General features: G+C 39.4%; 1 protein-coding gene across 6 annotated transcripts in view; it reads left to right on the top strand.

Moving 5' to 3' along the window:
- The window catches only part of ptpn13 (protein tyrosine phosphatase non-receptor type 13), a 140,970-nt gene that overhangs the window by 105,317 nt on the left and 12,019 nt on the right, over positions 1–23,634 (top strand). For 3 of the 6 annotated variants that reach the window (XM_016993784.2, XM_062981844.1, XM_062981846.1), the window contains 19 exons: positions 3,340–3,763; positions 6,764–6,861; positions 7,559–7,648; positions 8,447–8,554; positions 8,826–8,957; positions 9,597–10,063; positions 10,946–11,089; positions 15,201–15,294; positions 15,584–15,669; positions 16,206–16,368; positions 17,186–17,400; positions 17,690–17,788; positions 18,408–18,772; positions 19,493–19,667; positions 20,699–20,857; positions 21,637–21,811; positions 21,927–22,137; positions 22,767–22,837; positions 23,348–23,409. In XM_016993784.2, the coding sequence (XP_016849273.2) occupies positions 3,340–3,763; positions 6,764–6,861; positions 7,559–7,648; positions 8,447–8,554; positions 8,826–8,957; positions 9,597–10,063; positions 10,946–11,089; positions 15,201–15,294; positions 15,584–15,669; positions 16,206–16,368; positions 17,186–17,400; positions 17,690–17,788; positions 18,408–18,772; positions 19,493–19,667; positions 20,699–20,857; positions 21,637–21,811; positions 21,927–22,137; positions 22,767–22,837; positions 23,348–23,409 (3,338 nt within the window). The remainder of the gene's footprint in view (positions 1–3,339; positions 3,764–6,763; positions 6,862–7,558; positions 7,649–8,446; positions 8,555–8,825; positions 8,958–9,596; positions 10,064–10,945; positions 11,090–15,200; positions 15,295–15,583; positions 15,670–16,205; positions 16,369–17,185; positions 17,401–17,689; positions 17,789–18,407; positions 18,773–19,492; positions 19,668–20,698; positions 20,858–21,636; positions 21,812–21,926; positions 22,138–22,766; positions 22,838–23,347; positions 23,410–23,634) is intronic. The other 3 variants (XM_062981843.1, XM_062981847.1, XM_062981845.1) reach the window with 2 other exon arrangements.

Here is a 23,634-nt window from a genome sequence, read left to right on the forward strand (position 1 = left end):
TCACAGAAAGCTCACATCGGCAAGAACCTGAGATCTCTGGTGCATCAGACCAAAGATCTATCAAGTTCTATCAAGTTTAGTATCCTGTTTCCCATAGTAGACAATGGGATGTTTTACAGAAATAATACCCTTCATTTGTCACTTCTAGGAAAAAGGATTCAGTATGACAGTACTGAGCCTGAGTGATCCATGACCACTAGCTTCTGATATCCTAACATTCGTTTTTTAAGCTGTCCAAATGTGTGCATCACCCCCTCTCCCATCCATTGTCCTAACAAGTGAAAACATGTCACGTAATATAATATCACACTGAGTTTTCCGTTCTTTTATAAATGAAAGTAAAAGAAGGGCAAGGAAACTGGATGCAAGAGAAAGGTATCATGCATTTTTCTGAGTTCTTAACTTTATTACTTATTTCTATCTTGACCTGCAACTAGAGTTGCAGGGCTATGGACAATAATATCAATTTAAAACATTTAATAAAACACGGAACAGCAAAACAGTCTGCAGTCTAAAAGCATTAGTGTGCAGCCTGTTAATAAACTGTCTAACAATCCAAAAGGATTTATAACAGTTAAAACCATGTTCAGATACAAACTGGATAAAATCTTAGACTTGAAAGGTTTCAGTACAAAGATGTGTTTCAACTAGATGCTGAAGCCAGTGTGTTGTCCATCAGGCCTTTCAGGGAGGATATTTCATATCTGGGGTGACAAAACAGAGAGGCCCTTCTGCTACTCTCAGCATTCCCCAGCGTTGTCTCTGTTGCCTTGCATACTCTCAAACAGGCATGTAATTGTCCTGGAATGTATAGGATGCCTATGACATAGGACTTGAAACTCTGTCTAGTGGTATATATTTGGCATGTCTTCCTAACCCAGGACTTTGGCTGGTTAAGATAGCACCAATCATAGGCTGAATCAATGTCAATTGTTTCAGATCACAAGAACAAATGTTCAGCAACCTCTTTGAAAATTCATCATATGAATGTTCAGTGTTAACAATGCAAAGAGTAATAAGGTGCACATGAATGTAAAATGAGCATGAATCTTGCCATCCAGTGCTACTTCATATACAGAGTCTCACTTGTCCAACACTTGCTTATCCAACATTCTGGATTATCCAGAGCATTTTTGTAGTCAATGTTTTCAATACATCGTGATATTTTGGTGCTAAATTCGTAAATACAGTAATTACTACATAGCATTACTGTGTATTGAACTACTTTTTCTGTCAAATTTGTTGTATAACATGATGTTTTGGTGCTTAATTTGTAAAATCATAACCTAATTTAATGTTTAATAGGTTTTTCCTTAATCTCTCCTTATTATGCAACATATTTGCTTATCCAACGTTCTGCCAGCCCATTTATGTTGGATAAGTGAGACTCTACTGTAGTTAGAATATATGTGTATGCCATATCTAATTGAGTTTGGAAATTTTGCTTTTTTTGAGACCACAGTTCCTAAAATCTTCAGGAATGATACATATGAGAGAAAGGTTCCAGGGGATATTTTAATATGGATCCAGAAACTCAAAGCAGAAAGCAGATGGTATCTTCTAAAAACCTAGCAAAAAATATCTTATAGTGCATGAGGAAGAAGGGGATTAGTTACAAAGGGGGATAATAGTTTCTTTCATGTAAAACTTTTGTAAGAAGAGCCCTGTGTATAGTGCTTGGTAGCAAGCAAAAAGAACATAGATTCAGATTCTTGAAAGAGTGCAAAGTATGACTCACCAAGATCATCTGAAGATTAAATATCACACAGAGAGGCTTCAGAAAACTGAGAGTAGATAAAAGAGAGTGTAATAAAAAGTGTGAGTATTTGAAGAACTTCAGATCTTGGTCTCATGGCTGCCATAGATGTTTGGGATACGTCTAAAGGTCCTTTTCGTCCTAAACCAACATGACATCCTGTAGATTTTATTTGAGAATTGAATCCCAATTTGACAAGCAGAGGAAACAGGCTGCCTCTCTTTTTATGTATTTTGAAGGACCTTCACATTTATTTTGGGGTGAGGATATTGAATCTTATTGGACTTCTTTGAGACTTTTGAAATAAATATTGTAATTTTAGGCATTACAATATATCTTCTTATGAGAAATTTGTGGAGAAAGTAGGCACTGCTTTTTTGTGATACCCTCTCATGCCCTCAGAATGGTGTGTGTATTTTGGGAATGCTAAAATGTTAGCCTGCAATCTTCAGAGCCTCAGGCACTTTTTCCACCCTATGTTTGCCAAATTAGCTCCCTGTTATAATGGAAATTGTCTTGTCACTCTGCTATATGGTCCAGGAATGGAAATACAGAGAGATAGAGCATTTCCTTTAGTCCTTGGTTAATGCTTTAATTTAAAATATTTTTATTCCACCTCTTAATAATGTCAGTTTTCAAAGTTACTGAAATAATATGAAGGCAGACAATTGCAATAAGATCACAAAACATCAGTGGTAAGAGAGTTAAATTCAGTTCAAAATTCAGAATAGCAACTTACTAAAAACCAGCAAAAGAAGAAAAATAATGACATTCTATGGGAAATTATGTCAAGAAAAAACTTGGTTAACAGATGGAGGGAGAGAACACCAGATGGGATGGCAGAACCTAAAACATTGAGTTCTTTTTTCCCATCTCATTTCAGAAGTTAGAAGTGGCCAAAACTAGAACTCCAAAGATCCACCTTAAAAGTCAGACTGTTACATGTGAACATTGATGGACCCTTCAGATTCTCTCTACGCAACATATAAAGATTGTAAAGATACTGGGGAGTTTTTTCACACTGTACAATTTATAGTACTAGACTTACACTTTAACTACAATGGCAGCATCCTATGGATTCCTGGGTTGTAGGTTTGGTGAGGCACTAGAGCATTCTAGTTGAGAAATCTAAGTTACTCCTCTCGAAACCAGGATTCTTTAGGATTTTGGAATGATAATTCAAGTGGAATCATAGTACTGTGCCTGCCTTGCGTGAAAGGACACATTGAATTGTGCCACAATACAAATTGTGAGTCAATACAGTTTTTTAAATTGTTTATGAGTACGTGCATCATTTGAGCTTTCCAAACAGCTTTTGAAGGCAACTTTCATTTTTCTAGGTTGTCTGAGTCTGGTGAAAAAAGGCAAGGGTGGCCAAGTGTAATCACACTATAAATTAGCATTCATTTGAAATAAACTCTTTTTTGGATTGCGTCCATTGAATGGTTGATAGTGCTGAATATCTTTGGCACTGTGAACCATTCTCTGAGTTTTATAGAGCTTCAGGCCAAAGCTGCCATCTTTACGTATCATTCATTGTTTTCTCTCATTGATGTGCATAAATCAGTTCCGTCTCCTTGCAGAGAGAGCATCGTTCAGGAGCCTGAACCTCCACACGGATTCTGTTAAGGGGTTTAACATGGGCCGTGCCATCAGCACAGGCAGTCTCGCCAGCAGCACATTGAACAGACTAGCAGTGCGGCCGCTGTCGGTGCAAGCTGAGATCCTCAAGAGACTCTCCTACTCTGAACTGTCCCTCCTTCAGCCTGGCCAAGGATGTCCCAGAGACCAAAGCGAGAAGTCACCATGGGAGGAAAAACCCAAAATAATGAGCAAATCCTTCCATGACCTGACACAAACTCAGGTGTCGGCCAGCCCGTTTCGGAAGAACATTGCCAGCCCCAGAGATTCCACTTCGCGGAGAGTGGAGGAACTGATGGGGAAGATCTTCCAACAGGTGCCAAAATCGGATACAGAATCAGTGACTGGGGGAGCAAAGCTTAACAAGTAAGAACCTCTCTTGTGGGCTGAGTATTACAATCCCTCTTGGATTAACCAGGTGAACGTTTCTCCCTTGTATTATTATTATTATTTTATTATGACACAGCAAACAAGATAGATATGCTGGATTTTGTATCACAAAATCACAAGTCGAACACTTTCCAAGTGTAGGACTGTGTGAAGTATTTTCGGATGATGCGTGCAGATCCCAGTAGGGTGGCCTTTTGCAGTTGGCAGATCGTAATTTTGTCAATGTCTATTGTTTCCAAATGCTGGCTGAGATCTTTTGGCACGGCACCCAATGTGCCGATCACCACCGGGACCACCTGTACTGGTTTCTGCCAGAGTCTTTGCAGTTCAATCTTGAGGTCCTGATAGCGGCTGAGTTTTTCCTGTTGTTTTTCGTCAATGCGACTGTCACCTGGGATGGCAACATCAATGATCCAAACCTATTATTATTATTATTATTATTATTATTATTATTATTATTATTATTTATACACCACTTTTTCTCTCCACAAAGAGACTCAAAGCATTTTCCATTAAAAGCATTTCAATACAATTTCAAATCTAAAAATATACAAACATTAAAACATAATTAAATATAAACAGGTGGGCCCCTGGTGGCACAGTGTGTTAAAGTGCTGAGCTTCTGAACTTGCAGACCAAAAGGTCCCAGATTCAAATCCCGGGAGCGGAATGAGCACCTGCTGTTAGCCCCAGCTCCTGCCAACCTAGCAGTTCGAAAACATGCAAATGTGAGTAGATCAATAGGTACCACTCTGGCGGGAAGGTAACGGCGCTCCATGCAGTCATGCCAGCCACATGACCTAGAGGTGTCTATGGACAACGCCAGCTCTTCGACTTAGAAATGGAGATGAGCACCAACCCACAGAGTCGGTCATGACTAGATTTAATGCCAGGGGAAAACCTTTACCTTTACTAAATATAAATGGCATTAAAATTCACAGTTAAAATCCATTAAAACATAATCAAAGCTAAAAGCCACAGCACCCCCTGACTTGATCTTAAAAGCTGTCCTCTTTAAAACACATGTCTGAATAAAAGTGTTTTAGCCTGCCACCTGAAGGACAGCAGGGAAGGGGCCATTCTGGCTTCCCTGGGAAAAAGGGAGTTCTAGAGTTGAGGGGCAGAGAAAGGCCTGCTCTTTCATTCCCACCAACCAAGCTTGAGAAGGTTCTCTCTTGAAGACCACAGGTCTCAGGCAGGCTTATTCAATGAAATGTGATCAGCTAAATAGCCTAGACCTGAGTCATCTAGGGCTTTAAATGTCATTACCAGTACTTTGAATTGTGCCCAGAAACAAACTGCCAGCCAGTGGGAGGGGTGAGGATCCGCTCCCTGCAGCCAGCGCTACTTAGCAACCTGGTTGCAGCTCTTTGAACCAGCTGAAGTTTCTGAGCACTCTTCAAAGGCAGCCCCACATAGGGTATGTTACAGTAATTCAGATGGGATGTAACTAAGACATGTAAGGCTATTCCGTTAATTGGACAGTATGGTAAGACCCATGTATTCAGGTGGATATATTCTTGGCTGGAACCAACATTGTGGAACCAGCTGAACACCATTTAAAATCTCTGATCCCAGCATACCATAACATTCCCTTGGAAGACCTAGAAATTCCTTAAAATGTATCTTCTCTAAAAATGTACTAGCTCTACTTAGGTGACTCTGTGGTAACTTCCAGGGGAAGCATACCATTGTGTCACCTGAAGGACCTAACAATTTTCTAGAGAGATGATTTTCCCCTGGTCACAGCTGAAGGATGGATTCTGCAACTTCAGGGATCTTATTGTAATGCTTAAAACAGGATTAGGCAGACTAACGCTCTCTAAACTTCTTTTGAGCTACAACTCTTGTGACTTTTGACTGTCCTTCCACTACAAAGTTGTAGTCCATAACATCTGAAGATTGGCAGGTTGCTTAGCCCTGATTTAAAGCCTTTCTTGCACAGAGTGTTAAACACAGTCAGTGCCTTCTTACCACTAGTGTGGAGGAGTGTTCTTGGACCCACTGCATAGTATGCCATCATGAATAATAGGCATTTTCCATTGGCCATGGAGGTGGACATTCTACTTTGTTTATGGCAAACTCAAGTTGAGTTATATATTTTTTTAGAAAAGTAATTGCCATAGCCACAGAGGTTAAAAGTAAAGGTCACTACGTTTTTCAGCTCTCCCATATTTAAATTAATTGTGCCTGTGGCCAGTGTCTGCATTTATTAGATTAAAGTGACTGATATGGTTTAGTCATAAATCAGAAAAGACTTGAAAGCACACACTACCGCCATCATCAACAACAACAGAGCACCCATTGGCACAATGGATTAAGCCCTTGTGCCGGCAGGACTGCTGACCGACTCCGGGGAGAGTGGGTGAGCTCCCTCCATCAGGTCCAGCTCCCCGTTCGGGGACATGAGAGAAGCCTCCCACAATGATAGTAAAACATCAAACATCTAGGCGTCCCATAGGCAACGTCATTGCAGACGGCCAATTCTCACACCAGAAGCGACTTGCAGTTTCTCAAGTCACTCCTGACACAAAAAATATCAGCAACAAGATGGTTAGGCCAAAATCAAAACCCCATTTTGGTTCTACTCCTTTTTTCAAACAGAGAGGTTCTGAGTAATTCTGTCACTCTGAACTCTTCACACTTCGGGGGACAACAGCCCTTCCATCACTGGGCTACTGACAATAAGAAAATAGTGTAAGTCTGTAAAATTATAGAATTTTTTTTCATCCCATCATTCCTGTGAGCTGCTGTTTTCATCTATAGTTTCATGTGCTTTGCTCCCACACATGTATACATCTTCACATGTCTTATATTTTTGCCAGTGTATTCATTAATGCAAAGAAATGTTCATCTTTACCGCAGGTGTTTTGCATGTCATGTTGATTTATATCATTTAATTCCATTTTCCTTTGGTCCCCTTGTGCTTCCTCTTTACCTCTTTTCTCCTTTGCTGCTCCTTCCACCATCTTTTAGTTCATACTGTCATGCAGGTTTAAGTGCCAGCCTAGAAAGGAGGAAAAATGAATCAGACTCTTCATCTGCTGAAGATACTGGCCAAGTCTATGTTGTAGGTCAGCACTGTTTGATTCAGCACTTTTCTGCTATTAATATAGAAGTACTTAAAGCAAGGTTGGGTCATTTCAATGAGCCTGGAAGCTGGTTTTCTGCCCTTAGGACTCTCTCGGGGTTGCATGGATGGTCAAAAATGCCCCAAAATGAAGAGAAGATGTGAAACCAGAGGTGTCCAGAATTATACTTCTGGATCTGAAAATTTGGTATTTTTTAATCTTAAAACAATCCTTGGGATTTCAGAAGAAATCAATTTCCTCTCCCCATTTTTGACCAGAAAAGAGGCAATTTGGGGAGCCAGGAGGACAAAAAAAACCAGTCTTGTGAATCCCTTCCGACTTAAATTTGTTGAAAGCCTTCAAATGAATAAGTGTGCACACATTGCTCCATTCAGTGTTTTGTGCTGGGTGTGAGTTCATAATTTTCTCCATGATCACCACATCTCATATCCTAATATTTTATACAGGAAACAAAAAAAAAATCTGTCACTGTTCTGCTTCTCCCAAAATGGCATACTAATGTAGGCCATCATTAATGCACCTGGAATTGCAAAAAGAGTCAGTTTTAATTATATACCTGTATTGAGTTTAAGCGAAATCTTGATTTGAATCATGTTACATCATGCTCCCAAAAGTAAATATACCTCAGTGTATGTCAGTGCTGATTTTAATAGTGTGTGTGTGTTTCTTTGGTCCACAGATACTCCACAAATAAAACAGAATGCAATGTTGTTGCCAGAAAGAGAAATCAACTTAGTAAACTTGAAAAAAGATGAAAAATATGGTTTAGGTATGTTGATGTTTCTTTGAATGTTCCAGAAATACTTTAGGGGGGGGGGATTGTTGTCCCATAAGGAAAATTTTATGTGTGTGTTCCTAGATGGGTCAAATTAGATGAACCAGTATGCTGATTCTATTTAGGACAGCTTCCTGTGTTCCTATCCTTTCCCTTCATTCATTCAAAGTCGTCCTCTATCCTTTCTCATTCATTAGAATGTAAAGCCAGTGGTCCCTTTAGTTTCCTCCCTAAATTGGATTTTTTCCCCAGCTGGCCAAGCCATTAATGATTGATGCAAGTTGTAGATAGATCCAAGCTGGATAATGCTTTAGTTTCTTGATGGTCTTTTAGATGATAGAATGGGAATTGTGGAGAAGGTTTGTCTTGAGTTGCCACAGTTTCTTCCAGAATTCATAAATAAGGAAACCCTCTACTTGTCCCTAGAATTTGATATGTAGACGTGTACTGTCATGGAAGTGCCCATGTTGGGTTCATTATCATCACTGACAGCTACTCAGAAATACCCTGAGGAGGTGTCTGAATGTAAAGCTACATTTTGCTTGAAAAGCCAAGATTAGCCTTACCTATGCAGATGTACTGGACCCATTATCAAAATGGAAATAGCAGGGACTCAAAAGTATTCTGTCTCCAAGAACATGTTTGAAGCTGATGTTTCAGATATCATTCAGAATACCTATTTTTGACTTTTCTGCTTTGCAAAGGAAAGCTCCTGGTTAGTCATGAGCAATATGTGATACTCACATTTCTGCTAAGCACTTGTCAATGTTCCTAAAGAGCTGCTTTTTACAGGATTTCAAATCACTGGTGGGGAGAAGACTGGAAAACTGGATCTTGGCATTTTTATTCATTCCATAACACCTGGAGGACCCGCTGATTTGGAGGGTTCGTTAAAACCAGGTAAATGTTGGGATTACAATGTACAATGAGAGAAATAGAACATATGCATTTAATTATGTGTCAACATTAACTATTTAGTCATTTTCTAAAACAAAAGAAAACAATGTAATAGAAGAATATTTGATGTGGGTACCATAAATATTGCCTTTGAGGATCATGTGAGTGAAGCTTGCAGATCATCAACTCTTGCTAGATTCTTTGGAGGCCCAACTGTGTTGCCTTGAAATCTACATACTGGATTGCTTACATCTGAATCATTCTCTTTGTGTAGGAGATCGCCTGATATCAGTGAACAATGTAAGCTTGGAAGGGGTGAGCCATCACACAGCGTTAGAAATTATGGAACATGCTCCAGAAGATGTGACTCTTGTCATTTCACAACCTAAGGAAGGACTTACCAAAGGTATTTCCCCTAAGAATGATCATAATTGTTTTTAAAGTAATCGAGGATCAGCCATTGAAGGCTTTCCAGATGTAGTTGGATCATCCCTCTCCGTTTTCCATGGAAACTGTGGCCAGCTCTGATAATTGTGATCTGACAACATCTGGAAAATCACAAGTGGCTCATCCTTCTTAGTTAAATAGTTGATAGTAGTTTGGATCCAGATGTAGTTTCTGTCTGTGGATTGAAGAATTGCCTTCAGTCAGGTGGAGGCACCTGGTTTGAGTGTATTTCCATTCACAGGAGATAAATCCACTTCATCCTTACCCATTCAGTTGAGCTCTCCAATTCACTGCTTGGGATTTTGGAATGTTGCTGTGGGAAGGGCAGAACTTGGAAGTTTCCAAACCAAAATTCAAAGTCAGTGTTGAATTATGACCAGCTTTTAGCATGATGAAATTTATAGGAAGCTGTTCTTAAAGAGCCCAGAAAGTACTAAATTGAAGGATGCCAAAATGGAAAGCGTGAAGAGATAGCATAAGGGTAGAGCACACAGGTGCAAAGCTTGTGCATATCCTGGCATCACTAAGGAACTAAATCAGTGTATCTGAAGAGAGAGTTCAGTAATGTGCATTATTGCTTACTTTTCTTTATTCCTAGTGTCACCAAATCTCCTAAATGGCATGAAAGGGTATTTAAAGAGGCCTTCGCTCATACCAGACCATGAGACAGAGTCATCTTCAGAGGAGCACAACCAGCTACTTAGCCATCAAAAGTCTACTTCTGGGAATGTATCTGGCCTCTGCTCAAGCAAATGGGATGGCAGTCTGAGTTCCCAGGACTCCAGGACTGAAAGTGCCAGCCTGTCCCAGAGCCAAACCAATGGTGGATTTCTTGGCAACCATATCAATGTTCAAGCCCAGCAGGAGTTTCAGCATTGCAACAATTCTCAGCTTTCCCTTCTCAAATGCAAGGAGAGAAATGGCTCCTCTTTGGAGGTGAATTTGATAAAGGCAAAAAAAAATGGGATACAGGAAACCACCGAGTATTCTGACCGAGGGGATTCAGACATGGACGAAGCCACATACTCCGGCAGCCAGGAGCAAGCAGCAGCCGCCGCCAAAAAGGCACAGTCCATTTCTATAATATGTTTCCTTCCCACCCCAAAAGAGATGTCATTTATTAAATATAGAATATTTGTTTGGATGGGGTGAGGGATGGTAGATATGGATTTTGTTTCATAATACCACATCTATGGTTTAATTGCATGTGCACCATGAACTAATATTTTCTCCTTCTGATGCCCTCCAGATGTGTTGGAGAGTTGCATTAATTGGCAAGACTTGATAGAAGTAACAATGGCTGTCATCCAACACATCTGGAGATTAATGGGGTTATCATCCAACCTTATCTGGAAGATATTAGGAAAAAGTTGGATTACATTATTTCACTGCAGTAAATCAGACAATGCTTTGATAAACCTTAGAATGCCCTTTATAATAGGTTAATGTTTCTGAAATGTAAATATTTATGTACATATAATCTATTTTTTCTGGTTTAATCCTCTGGTTCCCCGCTACTGTTAGTTGACCACATTCACTGGGATTGAAGGCAGAGGACCCTCATGAAAGTGAAAAATCATGAATTAAAAATCACCTTTTTTAACCTGAGAGATTTGGAGGTCTTCCAGCACAACTCTATGGTCAACTTCCACTAGAAGCTGAATTGCAATGGCTGACCTAGATATTCCTAGAAATATGTTATCTCTAGAAATCTCTAGGTCCTCCAACATGAGGAAGTTGACTATAGAATTATACTGGAAAACCTAAAGATTTCTAGAGATAACAGTTTTAATCAAATCTCTGAACAACCAAATCCATAAAAAGTCAAAACCACAAATGTGGAGGGACAAATGTTCTGTCCTCATAACAAATTGTTACTCTTAACAGCCTCTACCTCTTTTTATCTTGGCCCCACCCCAATTTATTTCTTTGTTTGTTTTTATAAAGGAGCCTTCCTTCCTGAATTTGGCCAACTCAATGCATTCTAAAAAGTTTTCTACACCTCCTCTTAAACCCGGAGATATCTTTGAAGTCGAACTGGTCAAAAATGATAACGGCTTGGGAATAAGTGTCACGGTACTGTTTGACAAGGTTTTTAGATGTTTTCTCATTTTCTCCACTCCAAGCGACCTGTTAAAAATGTCTGGTTTACAGGGAAGCAGTGGACCTTAAAGAGGTACTGTCAAGTAGTTGCTGGCTGCTAATCTTTAACTTCTTTCAACAGCCCTCAAGGCTGCAAACACCCTTGAAGTTACATACTTGTAAATGTGTGTTATGTAGGGCTGTTCCACACATCAAGAATGTTCTACATATCATAGACCTTTATACATAAATTGGAATGCTTTTGGTTACAGAAATTACGTTTCCTGACATTGCATGAGAAGGTATCCAGCACCTCTTTTTCTAGGTAGTACAACAGTTGCCAGTCCCATCTCTTATAAATATATATACTCCATGGCCAGTTTCCTTATGTCAGCATCCAACTGGCTACTTGTTTTGAGCTAATACTAGCCACTAATTTAAGGTAACCCCAAGAATTAATTTGATACTGATAGCTGGCACATTACTGTTGTAAGATAAGTTGTAGATCACACATGTGTCAAGTTGAAGGCGCACTGACCAAATCTGACTCACCATGTCATTTTATGTGGCCCTTCAAGTGCTGGACTACAACTTCTGTATTCCTCATCATTAGACATCATGGCTAGATCTGGAAAGGCTGCAGTTTATTCTGTTTAGTTGGGAGAGTGGGATTTGAATTTAGATACAAGGCTTGTGAGTATGATGTCTGCCTTTAAAACATCCTTTAACCTTCCCTCAACCTCAGAGCCACAAATGCTGTTGGGTTGACATTCCCTTTATTCTAATCCACATGGCAGATAACCAAGATTTGAGAAACTGAAGGTGGAGAGAAGCAAAATACAGAGCAGTAGATACACTGGCATAAGACATCATGATCAAACATTAACAGCTGTCCACTGGCATGAAAGAGTTAATGTATAACAGACCTGTCAGTAAATGCTGCTTTTGGAAAACAGTTTATACTGTTCTCTTAGGAGGATGGGAGATGGATCACATCTGCTCACTTAAGTACCTTAATTAAAGGACTAGTATGTTTTCATCCGCTATAGGGGTGTCAAACTAATTTTCGTTGAGTGCCACATCAGCCTTATGGTTATCTTCAAAGGGCAGTTGAACCCATAGATGGAGAATTTATGGATACTGAGGGCCAATCATATTTTTTACATAGAGGTCAGTGTTCTACTTTTTACCCAGTTTGGGTCCTCAGATGTTATTGAACAGCTACCATCACTTCTGATTATACTGTATATAACACTAGGCTGATCAAAGCTTTAAATAGGACAGTGTGAGGAGTATGCTAGGAAAACATATATATAAAGTACATGAAGTGTTGCCCCCATCCAGAAAATACAAACTACAAACACTGTTTTTTTTCTATGCAAAAAAAAAATCTTCCTACAAAAAGAAGGGGGGGAAATTTCCATAGAATAGTAAATAAAGTTAAAACCTATAACAAAACAGCAGGAACAAACCACTAATTTGCTTATAAAAAGACATTAGAGATGGAACAAGTTGTGAAGATACAGAACAAATATAATAATTAATAAGGCACAAAGTATCAATTGAAATGGTATGATCAACTAGGAGAAGACATAAGGAAGACTTATGATCCATGTCAAATACCCTGAATCCACTGAATCAGTGAATTCCCTGTTAGGGTCAACAATGGTTTTGTTGTTAGTTTATGCTAAAATAGTCAATATGCTTTTGTGATACATCCACTGAGCTCCCTCTGCTGCTTACAAAGCAGAATGCTACCAAATATTTCTCCTTATACATAATTTAATTTAATTGCTGTATTGCAACCATAGACTGCTGCCATTGCTCTGAATGCCAAGAAAATAGAAGGCACAACAATGATTTCTCTATCTCCATTTCTCTTCCATCTCTTGATTCATCCCAATCTTTTTTAGTTTCAACTCTAGGAGGAATTGAAGTGGTGTAAAGATAGTTGGAAGAGGAATGGAGTAGAAGAATTTACAGATGTGTCTACTCTTTGTTTTCTGAAACTTACATATGGCATTTATGAGTTGAAAGCCTGGCAATCCTAAACCCAATCATTTGCATGTACTTCCAGTTTTGGAAAAATCTAATAACTGTATAAGATCTTTATGCTATGTAGCTACTTGACAGTGTCTCTTTAAAGACAAACTTCAGGAATGGGTATATGATGCCTTGTGCTTTATTGCTGTTTTTGCCTGTTATTGCCTTTTTACCTCAATCTTTTGTTCACAACACAAAGATTAAACTGAGGGACTGCATCTCTGAATGTTGGAAAGTCTTTTGAACAAATGCAGGTTCATTCAAGAAAGGGAAGCTTCGGATCTTCCTTGAGGGATTTGTTCAGGTTATTAAAAGTTTCATCCTTTTGAAAATGAAATGGTTTGCAGTGAAAAGTAGGTCATAGAAAACAAATGCCCTACTTCCCTGCAGCACACTTTGTAGCTGTGCTTCATTTTACATATGTGAATTGGTATTTCCATCCTGAATCTTAAAGGGCATTCTGCTGACACAGTGCCAAAAGCTCTTCTTCAGTCATGCACAGCAAACATCTCTAGTTGAGATGGGCTGAAGTCTAGCTCTCATGATCCCCAGTGATCACGAGGACTGAGATTTATAGGAACTATAGTCCAGCACATCTACAGGGAACTAGATTGAGGGAAGGTTGCTATACCTAGCTTCCTGGAAGTGAGCTTACTGAATACATCAGGTCTTTTTCTTCCAAACAGTGTCAGATTAGACTGTTAGTCTAAAGCAAAAACAAACAACCATAGGAAGTGAACTCTTAAGATAAATATTAGGTTTCTTCTCAGGATATTTCCAGACCTATTCCTGATTCTTCTTGGCCTTAGGCAAAGATACTGTCCAAGGACCACAGGTTGTTTTAACCTGCCCAGATTTCCCTGACGGTATTTCTTTTTTTTACAATATTCTGCAAGAAGAAAAACAACAACAACAACAACAAAGCCATTTTCAACAGAGATGTCATTGTAAGAAATGCTTTATCTGTTGAAATGTTGTTTTGAATACCGTATTTGAAGGCAATGAGTTGAAAACTTGTAATTTTTGTGGAAAACAGAGTATGAAAACTTTAAGAATGTTAGGTACCCCCTGTATCCCTGATATCTTTAAGTCCCTTGAATGAAGCTTTCCCTTTCATTATGCAGGAGATAAGAGAAGGAACTCCAAGACAACTCATATGGGCATTGTTTGAACCTTCAGGAACTCTACTCTCTTCCAGCTGGAATCCTCAAATCCCTATTCACTTTTTTCATGTCAGGAGTGACTTGAGAAACCACAAGTCACTTCTAAAGATAACTGTGGGAGTTCATCCTGAACCATTGGGCTTTGAAAATTGTAGGGAATTGGGACCCTCCTAACATCAGATTTAAGCCTGCAGGCAAAAGGGTAGCCTCCCATAGCTAACAGTCCAAGGACCCTGCCAGAAAAAAAAAGATGGCACACTTGATTAGATCTTCAGAAATGAAAAGAAGGATGCACCGAGACTGAATTAAAAGGCCAGAAGATCCCACTTTTTCTTTGTGTTCTTTCTGGTATGATTTTGGAGATCCATATGGATTTTACATATCCCAGAATATTTCTTGACAATTCTTGTTATAATCTGTGAGTTTGTATAATACTAACCCCCCCCCCCACCTGATTATTTTTTAATGTCATATAAAATTGGAAAGAACAGGAACAAAATCTGGAACTTTTCAGTCAGTCTGGATGCACTCAAAGCCATCTCCTAAAGATTCTGGTTTGTCCACTTGGCTTTCCATTATTCAAGAGGAAGAAATGCATGTCAGCTTCCCTCTTTGTTTATATCTTGTTTCTGAATGGCTTCAGATGCATGATGTCTTGAAACAGGCAGAGGCTCAAGCTTTTGTTACATTCTTGATCTTTTATTTCTCATAGCTGCCTTTCTGTTCATCTCTCCATTGGCACTTGGTTACACGGGGCTTGAAATGAATTGTTTTGTAATGCCACGAGTTTCATTTTTGCCTGTTGCTTGAACTTGCTGATAGCTTGCATGGGTGTTACGGGATTGCCTTTATATTTTGGAACTCTAGAGATCCCACAGTGTTAAAATGTTTGTATTTTTTATATTAATCTGCAGGGTGGTGTGAACACCAACGTGAGACATGGAGGTCTTTATGTCAAGGCTATTATTCCAAAAGGAGCTGCTGAAGCTGATGGCAGAATTCAAAAAGGTATGTATAACACTGAAGCATTACAGAATTTTATAACTCAGGGCGGATCACATTACACATATAGGCAAACATTCAATGCCTTTTAACATAGAACAAAGACAAACAAACATAGGCTCCGAGCCGGGCCTCGAACTCATGACCTCCTGGTCAGAGTGATTCATTGCAGTGATTGATTACAGCTGCTCTCCAGCCTGCGCCACAGCCCGAGCCCGGTATTTCAGTGTATTATACCAATCCTCTGTATACGTCTTTCCCTTTCTTCTTCTAACAATTCATAGTTGATTCCTAGGTGACCGTGTACTCTCTGTCAATGGGATTACTTTGGAAGGTGCCACCCATAAAGAGGCTGTGGAAATCCTGAGGAACACTGGCCAGGTAGGAGATGGTATCTGATCTTCCTTTCTTTGGGGAAATATTTCATGTTATTTACTTAAATCCTAAGAAATATCTTGAAGTAGTAGTAGAAGAAGAGTGGCCATTTACTGTCACCATTCTCGATTGTGGCTTCAACAACGTGCTTGCTCCATTAATGGCTGCTTTCCCCATTAGGCAAAAGTAGTTGCTACTAGTAAGCTCATGCATGGCTTTTAGAAAGCTAAATGGTGATGGTGGTGTTGTCATCTTGCATGTAAATGCCTGTGTAGTAACTTCTCTAGAACTCTGGTGAACCAATTAATTGAACTCCTAGGTAATTTGGATTCCCCTTTCTGCCTGTTTTGGCTGCTCTTGATATAACGGAGACTGCTTCCTTGTTTGGGATTCTGAAACAGACAGAATGGGACTCAAACACATGAATGTCCTTCTAGAGTGGTTCCATATGACTCTTCAGTCCTATTTATGGACCATTTCTTTATCTTCATGGCTTACAGTCTTGTGATTTTATGCTAATGAATTCACTGTCCTTTATGCAGGAAGTTCATTTGGTGTTAGAAAAGGGGCAGCACGCGGCAGCCAGAGTCCATGTTCCAGTTACACCTCAGTGCACACCTCTGAACCCAACCATCCATGGAGGAACCCCAGAGAGACCTGTCAAGAAGACGTTAAGTGCCAGAGAGTACAGCTTTGTCACAGTTGGTAAGAACTTGTCAGAATGCAAAATGTGCTTGATTAGATGAAATACAGAACAATTGATCCTCTGCACAGATTCAACTATGCACAAGATAGATAGATAGTATCCCAAAAGCATACCTTGATTTTTAAAAATATTTTCTGTAAGGGACACCATTTAACTATTTTACTGTATATAATGGTATTTGAATGTCTGGATTGTCGTATCCAAGGAAATCCTGGAACCAAACCTAATGCTCCTAATACTTCGATTGGAAGCTCAGCATGACATTTGTTGAAGCCTTTCTGTAGAATCACTTGTACTTCTCTGTATTTGCTCACAATTATGTCTTAGTTGCTTATCTGGCTTCCTCTTTTAAATGTGCATCACATCCTGTTCCCCCGTTTTCACTTTTTCATCTCCATTTTGTCTTGAAAAAATGCTCTTTCTAGTTGTTTGATTTTCCTCACATGACATTTCATACATTTGAAGCTCACAGCTTATTAGCCATGGGATCAGCTCCCCATTAGGTGAAGGCTTATCTGTAAACTCATTTAGCTCCTTGTCTTTTCCCCATATTTTTGTAGAAAATGTAGACATTAAATTATGAGTAATGTGTTTGTGCATATGTGTATTGGGCATCCTTCAAAAAGGTCCAACACCTTGGCTGGCTTCATGATGTGGAAACCTCTGGCTGCCATCACAAACAACTTTAAATATTGTTATTTTTGTTGTTATTTATTACCCACCGCTCCTCATAGCTCGAGGCAGTGCACAACACAGTTAGAACATATTACCTTTATGCGGTTCATGTTGATATATGTTTGAATTCTTCTTTTGTAGATAACACATTTGAGGTGAAGCTGGTGAAGAACAGTTCAGGTCTGGGTTTCAGTTTCTGCCGTGAAGACAGTGTTTCTCCAGAACAGCCAGGTTCTAGCATAGTCAGAGTCAAAAAGCTCTTCCCAGGGCAACCTGCTGCAGAAAGCGGACAGATCGAGGTTGGAGATGTCATCCTGAAAGTCAATGGCTCTTCTTTAAAAGGACTATCTCAGCAGGTGAGCATCTCTCGGTGTATTTGTTTTGTTTTATAGTATATTTGTTGCTGGCCCTCGTGGCAGAATGTAAGCCGCTCTGAGTCCCCTCGGGGAGAAGGGCAGGGTATAAATGCATGTAATAAATAAATAAATAATAAATATTTGGGTTGCAGTAGCTGGAGATCACACACTGGGCTAGGAGTTGGACTTGATGGTCCATACAGGCCTTTCTAGCTTTATGGCTCTGTGAAGTCATTGTGTTGAAATTCATGAGATCCGAACATGATTTTCAATCTCTTGACATTTACAGGAAGTCATCTCGGCTCTCAGGGGAACATCTCCAGAAGTCACTCTTCTCCTCTGTAGACCACTCCCGGGAATATTGCCAGAAATTGACCCTTCTTTATTGGTAAGAATTATAGCAAGGTTTGTAGGAAACCTTCTTTCTGATACAATGTTTTTAAAAAAGCTTGTCAGGTTTTTGATGAAGCAAAATATACACTTGATACAATCCTAATTCGCATCCCAAAATTTAAAAAATGCACATGTTTGTGGTTGCATTATGTGTGACAACATCTGCAAGGTCAAAAATATCCCTTTAGTAAATACAGATTGAGCATCCTTTATCTGGAATATTGAAATCAAAAATATTCCAAAATTCAAAACTGTCTACATTGGTGACTGAAATGGTGACATCTCTGCTTTCTGCTGAATCAGTGTATGTAAATTTTGTCTCATGCACACAGTTCCTTAAAATGTTGTATAAAATTATCTTCAGGCTATGTGTGTGAGGTCTACATGTATATAAAACAAATGAATTTCATGCTTGGACTTGAGCCCCATCTCAAACTTATCTCATTATGTATGTATATATATACAAATACAGTAATATATTCCAAAATAAAAAACCAAAATACTTCTAATCCCATGCATTTTTGGATAGGATACTCAGCCTGTAAGATAAAACTAGAATAAAGTTTCATTGATCTGTTGGGAGAAATATTAATTTTGATTTCTTTAATTTCCAGACCCCGATCCATTCCCCATCCCAGATTTTCCCTGACATCTGCAAAGGAAATGCTCAATCATCTCATGGCGATCATGATGAGAGCTCCGATGATAATGAAGCCACAGATAAAAACAAAAAGCATAACAAGTCTCTCTCCCGGAGAGACAGCTACAGTGACAGCAGTGGGAGCGGAGGGGAAGAGCTTTCTGCAAACACAACCGACATAACAAGTGACAAATGGAGCTCTGCTTTGTACCAAACTCCAATCAAGCCAGCAGCTCAAGCACATAGCCCTTACGAAATGCCCTGCGACCAGGATGAAGCCCTTCGCACATTATATCATTCTTCTCATGAGCCACCTGGGAAACCAGAAACAGAGAACAGGCATGTTTACTTGGCATATTTTACTCCAGTGGCCTAGGGGATAAAAGCCTTGTGACTTGAAGGTTGGGTTGCTGACCTGAAGGCTGCCAGGTTCGAATCCCACCTGGGGAGAGCGCGGATGAGCTCCCTCTATCAGCTCCAGCTCCATGCGGGGACATGAGAGAAGCCTCCCACAAGAATGGTAAAACATCAAAACATCTGGGCGTCCCCTGGGCAACGTCCTTGCAGATGGCCAATTCTCTCACACCAGAAGCAACTCCGGTTACTCCTGACATGAAAAAAACAACTAGATTTTCTAATTTATGTGATATTTGTTGGGTTTTCCTGGGACCTTTAATATGTAAAACATGACTAGATGGGTTGTGGGAATTCTGGGGGCTGTAGTCCAAAAGGTTGTGAAGTGCACCTCCATGTATCCAAGGGACTTACGTTTCTGACATTGTGTGGCTATGTGAAACCATAGATAATAGCGAACCTTATTGAAATGAAAAACTTCTGATCCAAGAATACTAAAGAGTTATGCTGCTTGACCTAGAAAATGCCTAGAGAGATATATTTTGTCAAATTTAGGGACCACTCTGGAAGAGAGATGGCATGCAAATGCAATGAATGAATAAATAAAAACACAGTCCAGTGAATTAGGGAGTTGTACATTATTCCCCAAATCTACCTTTGGACCCTTTGTAGCTAACCTAAGCTTTCTTCTTTTTACTCCATTAGTAATCCTCCTTCTCCCTTGCTGATGGATTTGCCACCAATTGCAAACTGTAGAACCATCACATCTGGTTCAACAGAGGAGAAATACAGTTGTTCTGTTTCTGAGCTCACAGCACCACAGAGAGGCCTGGCATCGCTTTTCAACCAGCTTGAAAAACACGTTGATGAATATGAACCAGTAATTTTCCATGTTTCTTCTTGATTTTAATAGAGTGCATGTTTTGTGTGTGTTTCTGAAATTCCACAAATTCAGCACATCACAGAAATTATTTAGCTGCTGAGCACTGCAGAAATTTGTGTTATGTCTCAGTTAATTTTCATAGAAAAGAGGTGATAGAGATATTACGTAGAAAAGAGATGATCAATTTCTTCCTTTCGCAGTAATTTATCAGTCTGCCTTATACTGAGTATGGCCACTAATCCATCTAAGCACAGTGTTATTAACATAACTGGTAGAAGATTTCCAGTTTTTCATGTTTTTCCCCTCGACCCTATCTTGTAAGGGTTGGCTCCATGGTTAAGATGCACACCTTCCCCCAAAATAGATCTAGATGAAAGAGCAACACCTCAAAGAAACAAATTTAGCATAACCTGCACATCTTTCAGTATTTGATTAACTGCAAGCCATAAAGGACTTTTGTATTGATCATTTTTGAAATGGTTTTGTGTGGGAGTGCACTTTCTCATTTGCTCATGCCAAATAGTTCGTCAGTTGGAAAGCAAAGTTTAAAGGAAGGGAAGCTAGAGTAGAAAAGTATTTGGTTCACAGTAGATATGAGAAGACGCTTTGAGAAGGATGGGTATGAAGAAAGAGATTAATGTAATTTGACAGCATTCAAGAGGATGAGTTTGCAAGCATGGGTTTGCTTGTGGCAGGTTTAAGGAATAGCTAGTGTGATTTACACCATGGCATCACTGCACCACCCGACTCCATTTCCCGAGAATGAGACTCAGGAATTGGCTACCCCTCTGTGCATTCAACAGCCATTGTGGGGAAGAATACTTTCACTTCTTCCACAGGAATGGAAATGAATTAGTTTTTAATTAATACAAATATTTTAGTACATCTGTGTTCATATTCTAAATTGTTTCCTTCTTTACATAATCATGCTGTCTTGAATTCCGCTTTGCATGTCCTGAAGAGTCACAGCTGGAGAATGCAGTTGGGTTTTACTCGTCCTATAGTGAATTCTCTCATTTTTCCTACAGGAGGTGGAGCTCCATGTGGTCCTGACTAAGTCCGAAAAGGGCAGCCTTGGTTTCACAGTGACAAAAGGCAGTGACAGTGTGGGCTGCTTCATTCATGATGTCCTTCAAGACCCTGCCAAAAGTGATGGGAGGTTACGACCTGGAGACCGCCTGATCAAGGTGAGGCAAAATTCAATTATGGAACTGCTTGTCTTTTTTCGTGTTGCAGAAAGTCAAAAGATTCATTTTCTGTGGTATCACTTAACACAAAGTCTCCACTCCCAGAGGCTTTTGTGGGCTTAGTCCTGTGTGACTCTTTGGTATGATTGGGCCAGAAGTTGACTTCCTGCTTTTAAGCATATGTACAAGTATCTGAGGAAGTTGGGAGTAGATCAGCAACAGGTGAGAAAGTGGGGGACACCCCCACCCTGGACATGAAAAACATTGTTTCCAAATCTATTTTAACTTTGTCCCAAATCCTATATTTTCAAACTGCAGTTGACTACTTTAACTTAGTGGGTTATGTTTAAGTTGTCAACTTAAGTCAGAAAATACAGGGTTTGGTATTGTGTATGGTGAAATATCTATAGGCTTTGAAATATATTCCTTGTAATAAGGGGCTCTTACTATATTATATGAAAAATCATGAGATATAGATTAATATAAATGAACTGATTCTTTCTAGGAGGATTTGGAACTATTATGGCCCATAGTGTCTCTAAATCTGTTATCCATCCACCAGCTTAAATGTTTTAGGGATTCAAGGGCCACTTCTTTGAACTTCAGTATCTCTGGTGGAATGGTGGGAGCTGTGGTCCAGCATGCCTAGAAGGCATTAACACTGGTAGATATCAGTGACAAGCTATGTTTAGCTTTCTGAAAATGTTTGTCAGCTTGTCTGAATCAGTATCACATTCAAAATCATTCATTTTCTTTCTTTTTGCCGTTTACTTCCATAGGTTAATGATACAGATGTCACTAACATGAGCCACACAGATGCTGTCAGTTTCCTCCGAGCTGCCCCAAAGATGGTCAGGCTGGTACTTGGACGAGTTCTGGAGTTACCCAAAATACCCATGATGCCACACCTGTTACCTGACATTGACTTAACTTGCCATAAAGAACAACAACTGGGTAATGCAAAATTTCAGACCTGCTCCACTGCATGGAGGGAAAACCACTGCACTGTTTTGTAACAGTAAATAATGAAATGGTCATGCAACACAGCTTTTTCTTTTCTTTTCTCCAGGCATCTCCCTTGCAGGTGGTCATGACAGCATTTATCAGGTGGTATACATTAGTGATATCAGTACCAAATCTGCGGCAGACTTGGAGGGATCTCTTCATACCTTGGATGTCATCTATTATATTAATGGGTTCAGCACTCTGGGAATGACTTTGAAGGAAGCAAAGAGAACACTGGAGATGTCCCTTCCAACGGTGATACTGAAAGCAACCAGGTATTTTCTAGGAAATTTGGGCAATGACTTGCAGAAACCCAGCATGGTGTAAAAGTTCGAGTGTTGGGCTGGAACTTGGGAAACAGTTTCCAATTTTTAATGAGCCAGGAAACCTCCGGGGTGCTATTAGGCCAGCTGCTTTCTCTCAGCCTCTTCTAAAGTGAGAAATGGGAGAGCTGCATATGCTGCCAAGATCTTCTCAGAGTAAAGTGGCATACAAATGTAGCCACAACCTTGAGTCCCACATTCATGAGCTCACTTTAAATCAACATTGACTTGATAACAATTAACGACATCAAAAAAATACTGCTAAATATATAGGAATTATCCCTGCATTTTTTAATTTCACAGTACAGCTGACAATGACATTCAGTCTTCATCTTGACTAAACAACCGGATCAGATTCTAATGTTCACAAATGTTTTTTGAAATAAAGTAGTCCTTCAGTGATTATCTACTAAGAACTGTTTTAATTATTTCTCTGTTGTTTTAAAACCTTTGATCAAGGCAGTGCCATAACTACATGGGTTTATCTTTCTATCTATCTGATGGGATTCTGTGTGTATGTATATGCGTATATATCATATACATTCTGGAAACACTGAACAAAGCATTTCTTCTTTTTTCAGAGATGGCCATCCAGTGTTTCCAAGAACTAAAGATCCTAATAACTCTAGCATGAGAGCAATCAAACATAATGGTAAGCATATACAGTACCTTTGGCTCTGATCATTGTCCGATAATGGTCAGACACTGGATCAGTAGTGATTTAGACTTGTTCAATTGCTTGTTCTAGCTAGAATCAAATGCTGAATGTGATAAGCTAATAGTTCTATACATTCCATTGGTTTAGTGGGTCGTAAAGTTCAATTTAGATGCTAACATCCTATAGCTACAAAAGATTTCTTTAAAAAAATGTCCTGATGATTGAACTCAAATCAGTCCCTGGAAAAAAAATTAATTATTACTGCACTGCAAGTAGATAAGTTGCCAGAGGGATTGAAGAAGGTGTACTCTAAGAAAATAATACTTCAAACTGTATTGTGAATACAACTATGGGGTGGTGATAATATACAAAAGACTTGAGAATGAACTGATGAATAAGATCTTCATTGCAAATCTGTAATAATATGAAAATATAATATACAAAAATAATATAACTTGCAAATGATATGTTCTTCTATCCCGACCTCATGATGCTGTTTTTCAGGTCATTTTCTTGGAGAAACATATGGCAAATCAGAAATAGGACATGATGCATATGTACCCAAGGTAAGTAACTGGAACAGTTGGGCTAGATCCACACTTGCAGCTTTGGCATATGACACATTTACATGGATAGTGCATCTGTGAGTTTACATGTTATGGTGGTCATCAACTTATCAACAGCTGATAGGAATCCATCTGAAGTTTCAACCTTGGCAACTTGGGATCCACTCATAAGATCTGATATTTTATATGCTGTATGGCCCCTTTAGTATTCTGAGACAGTTCAGA

This window comes from Anolis carolinensis, chromosome 5 (assembly GCF_035594765.1).
Source record: "Anolis carolinensis isolate JA03-04 chromosome 5, rAnoCar3.1.pri, whole genome shotgun sequence".
Lineage (NCBI taxonomy): Eukaryota > Metazoa > Chordata > Lepidosauria > Squamata > Dactyloidae > Anolis > Anolis carolinensis.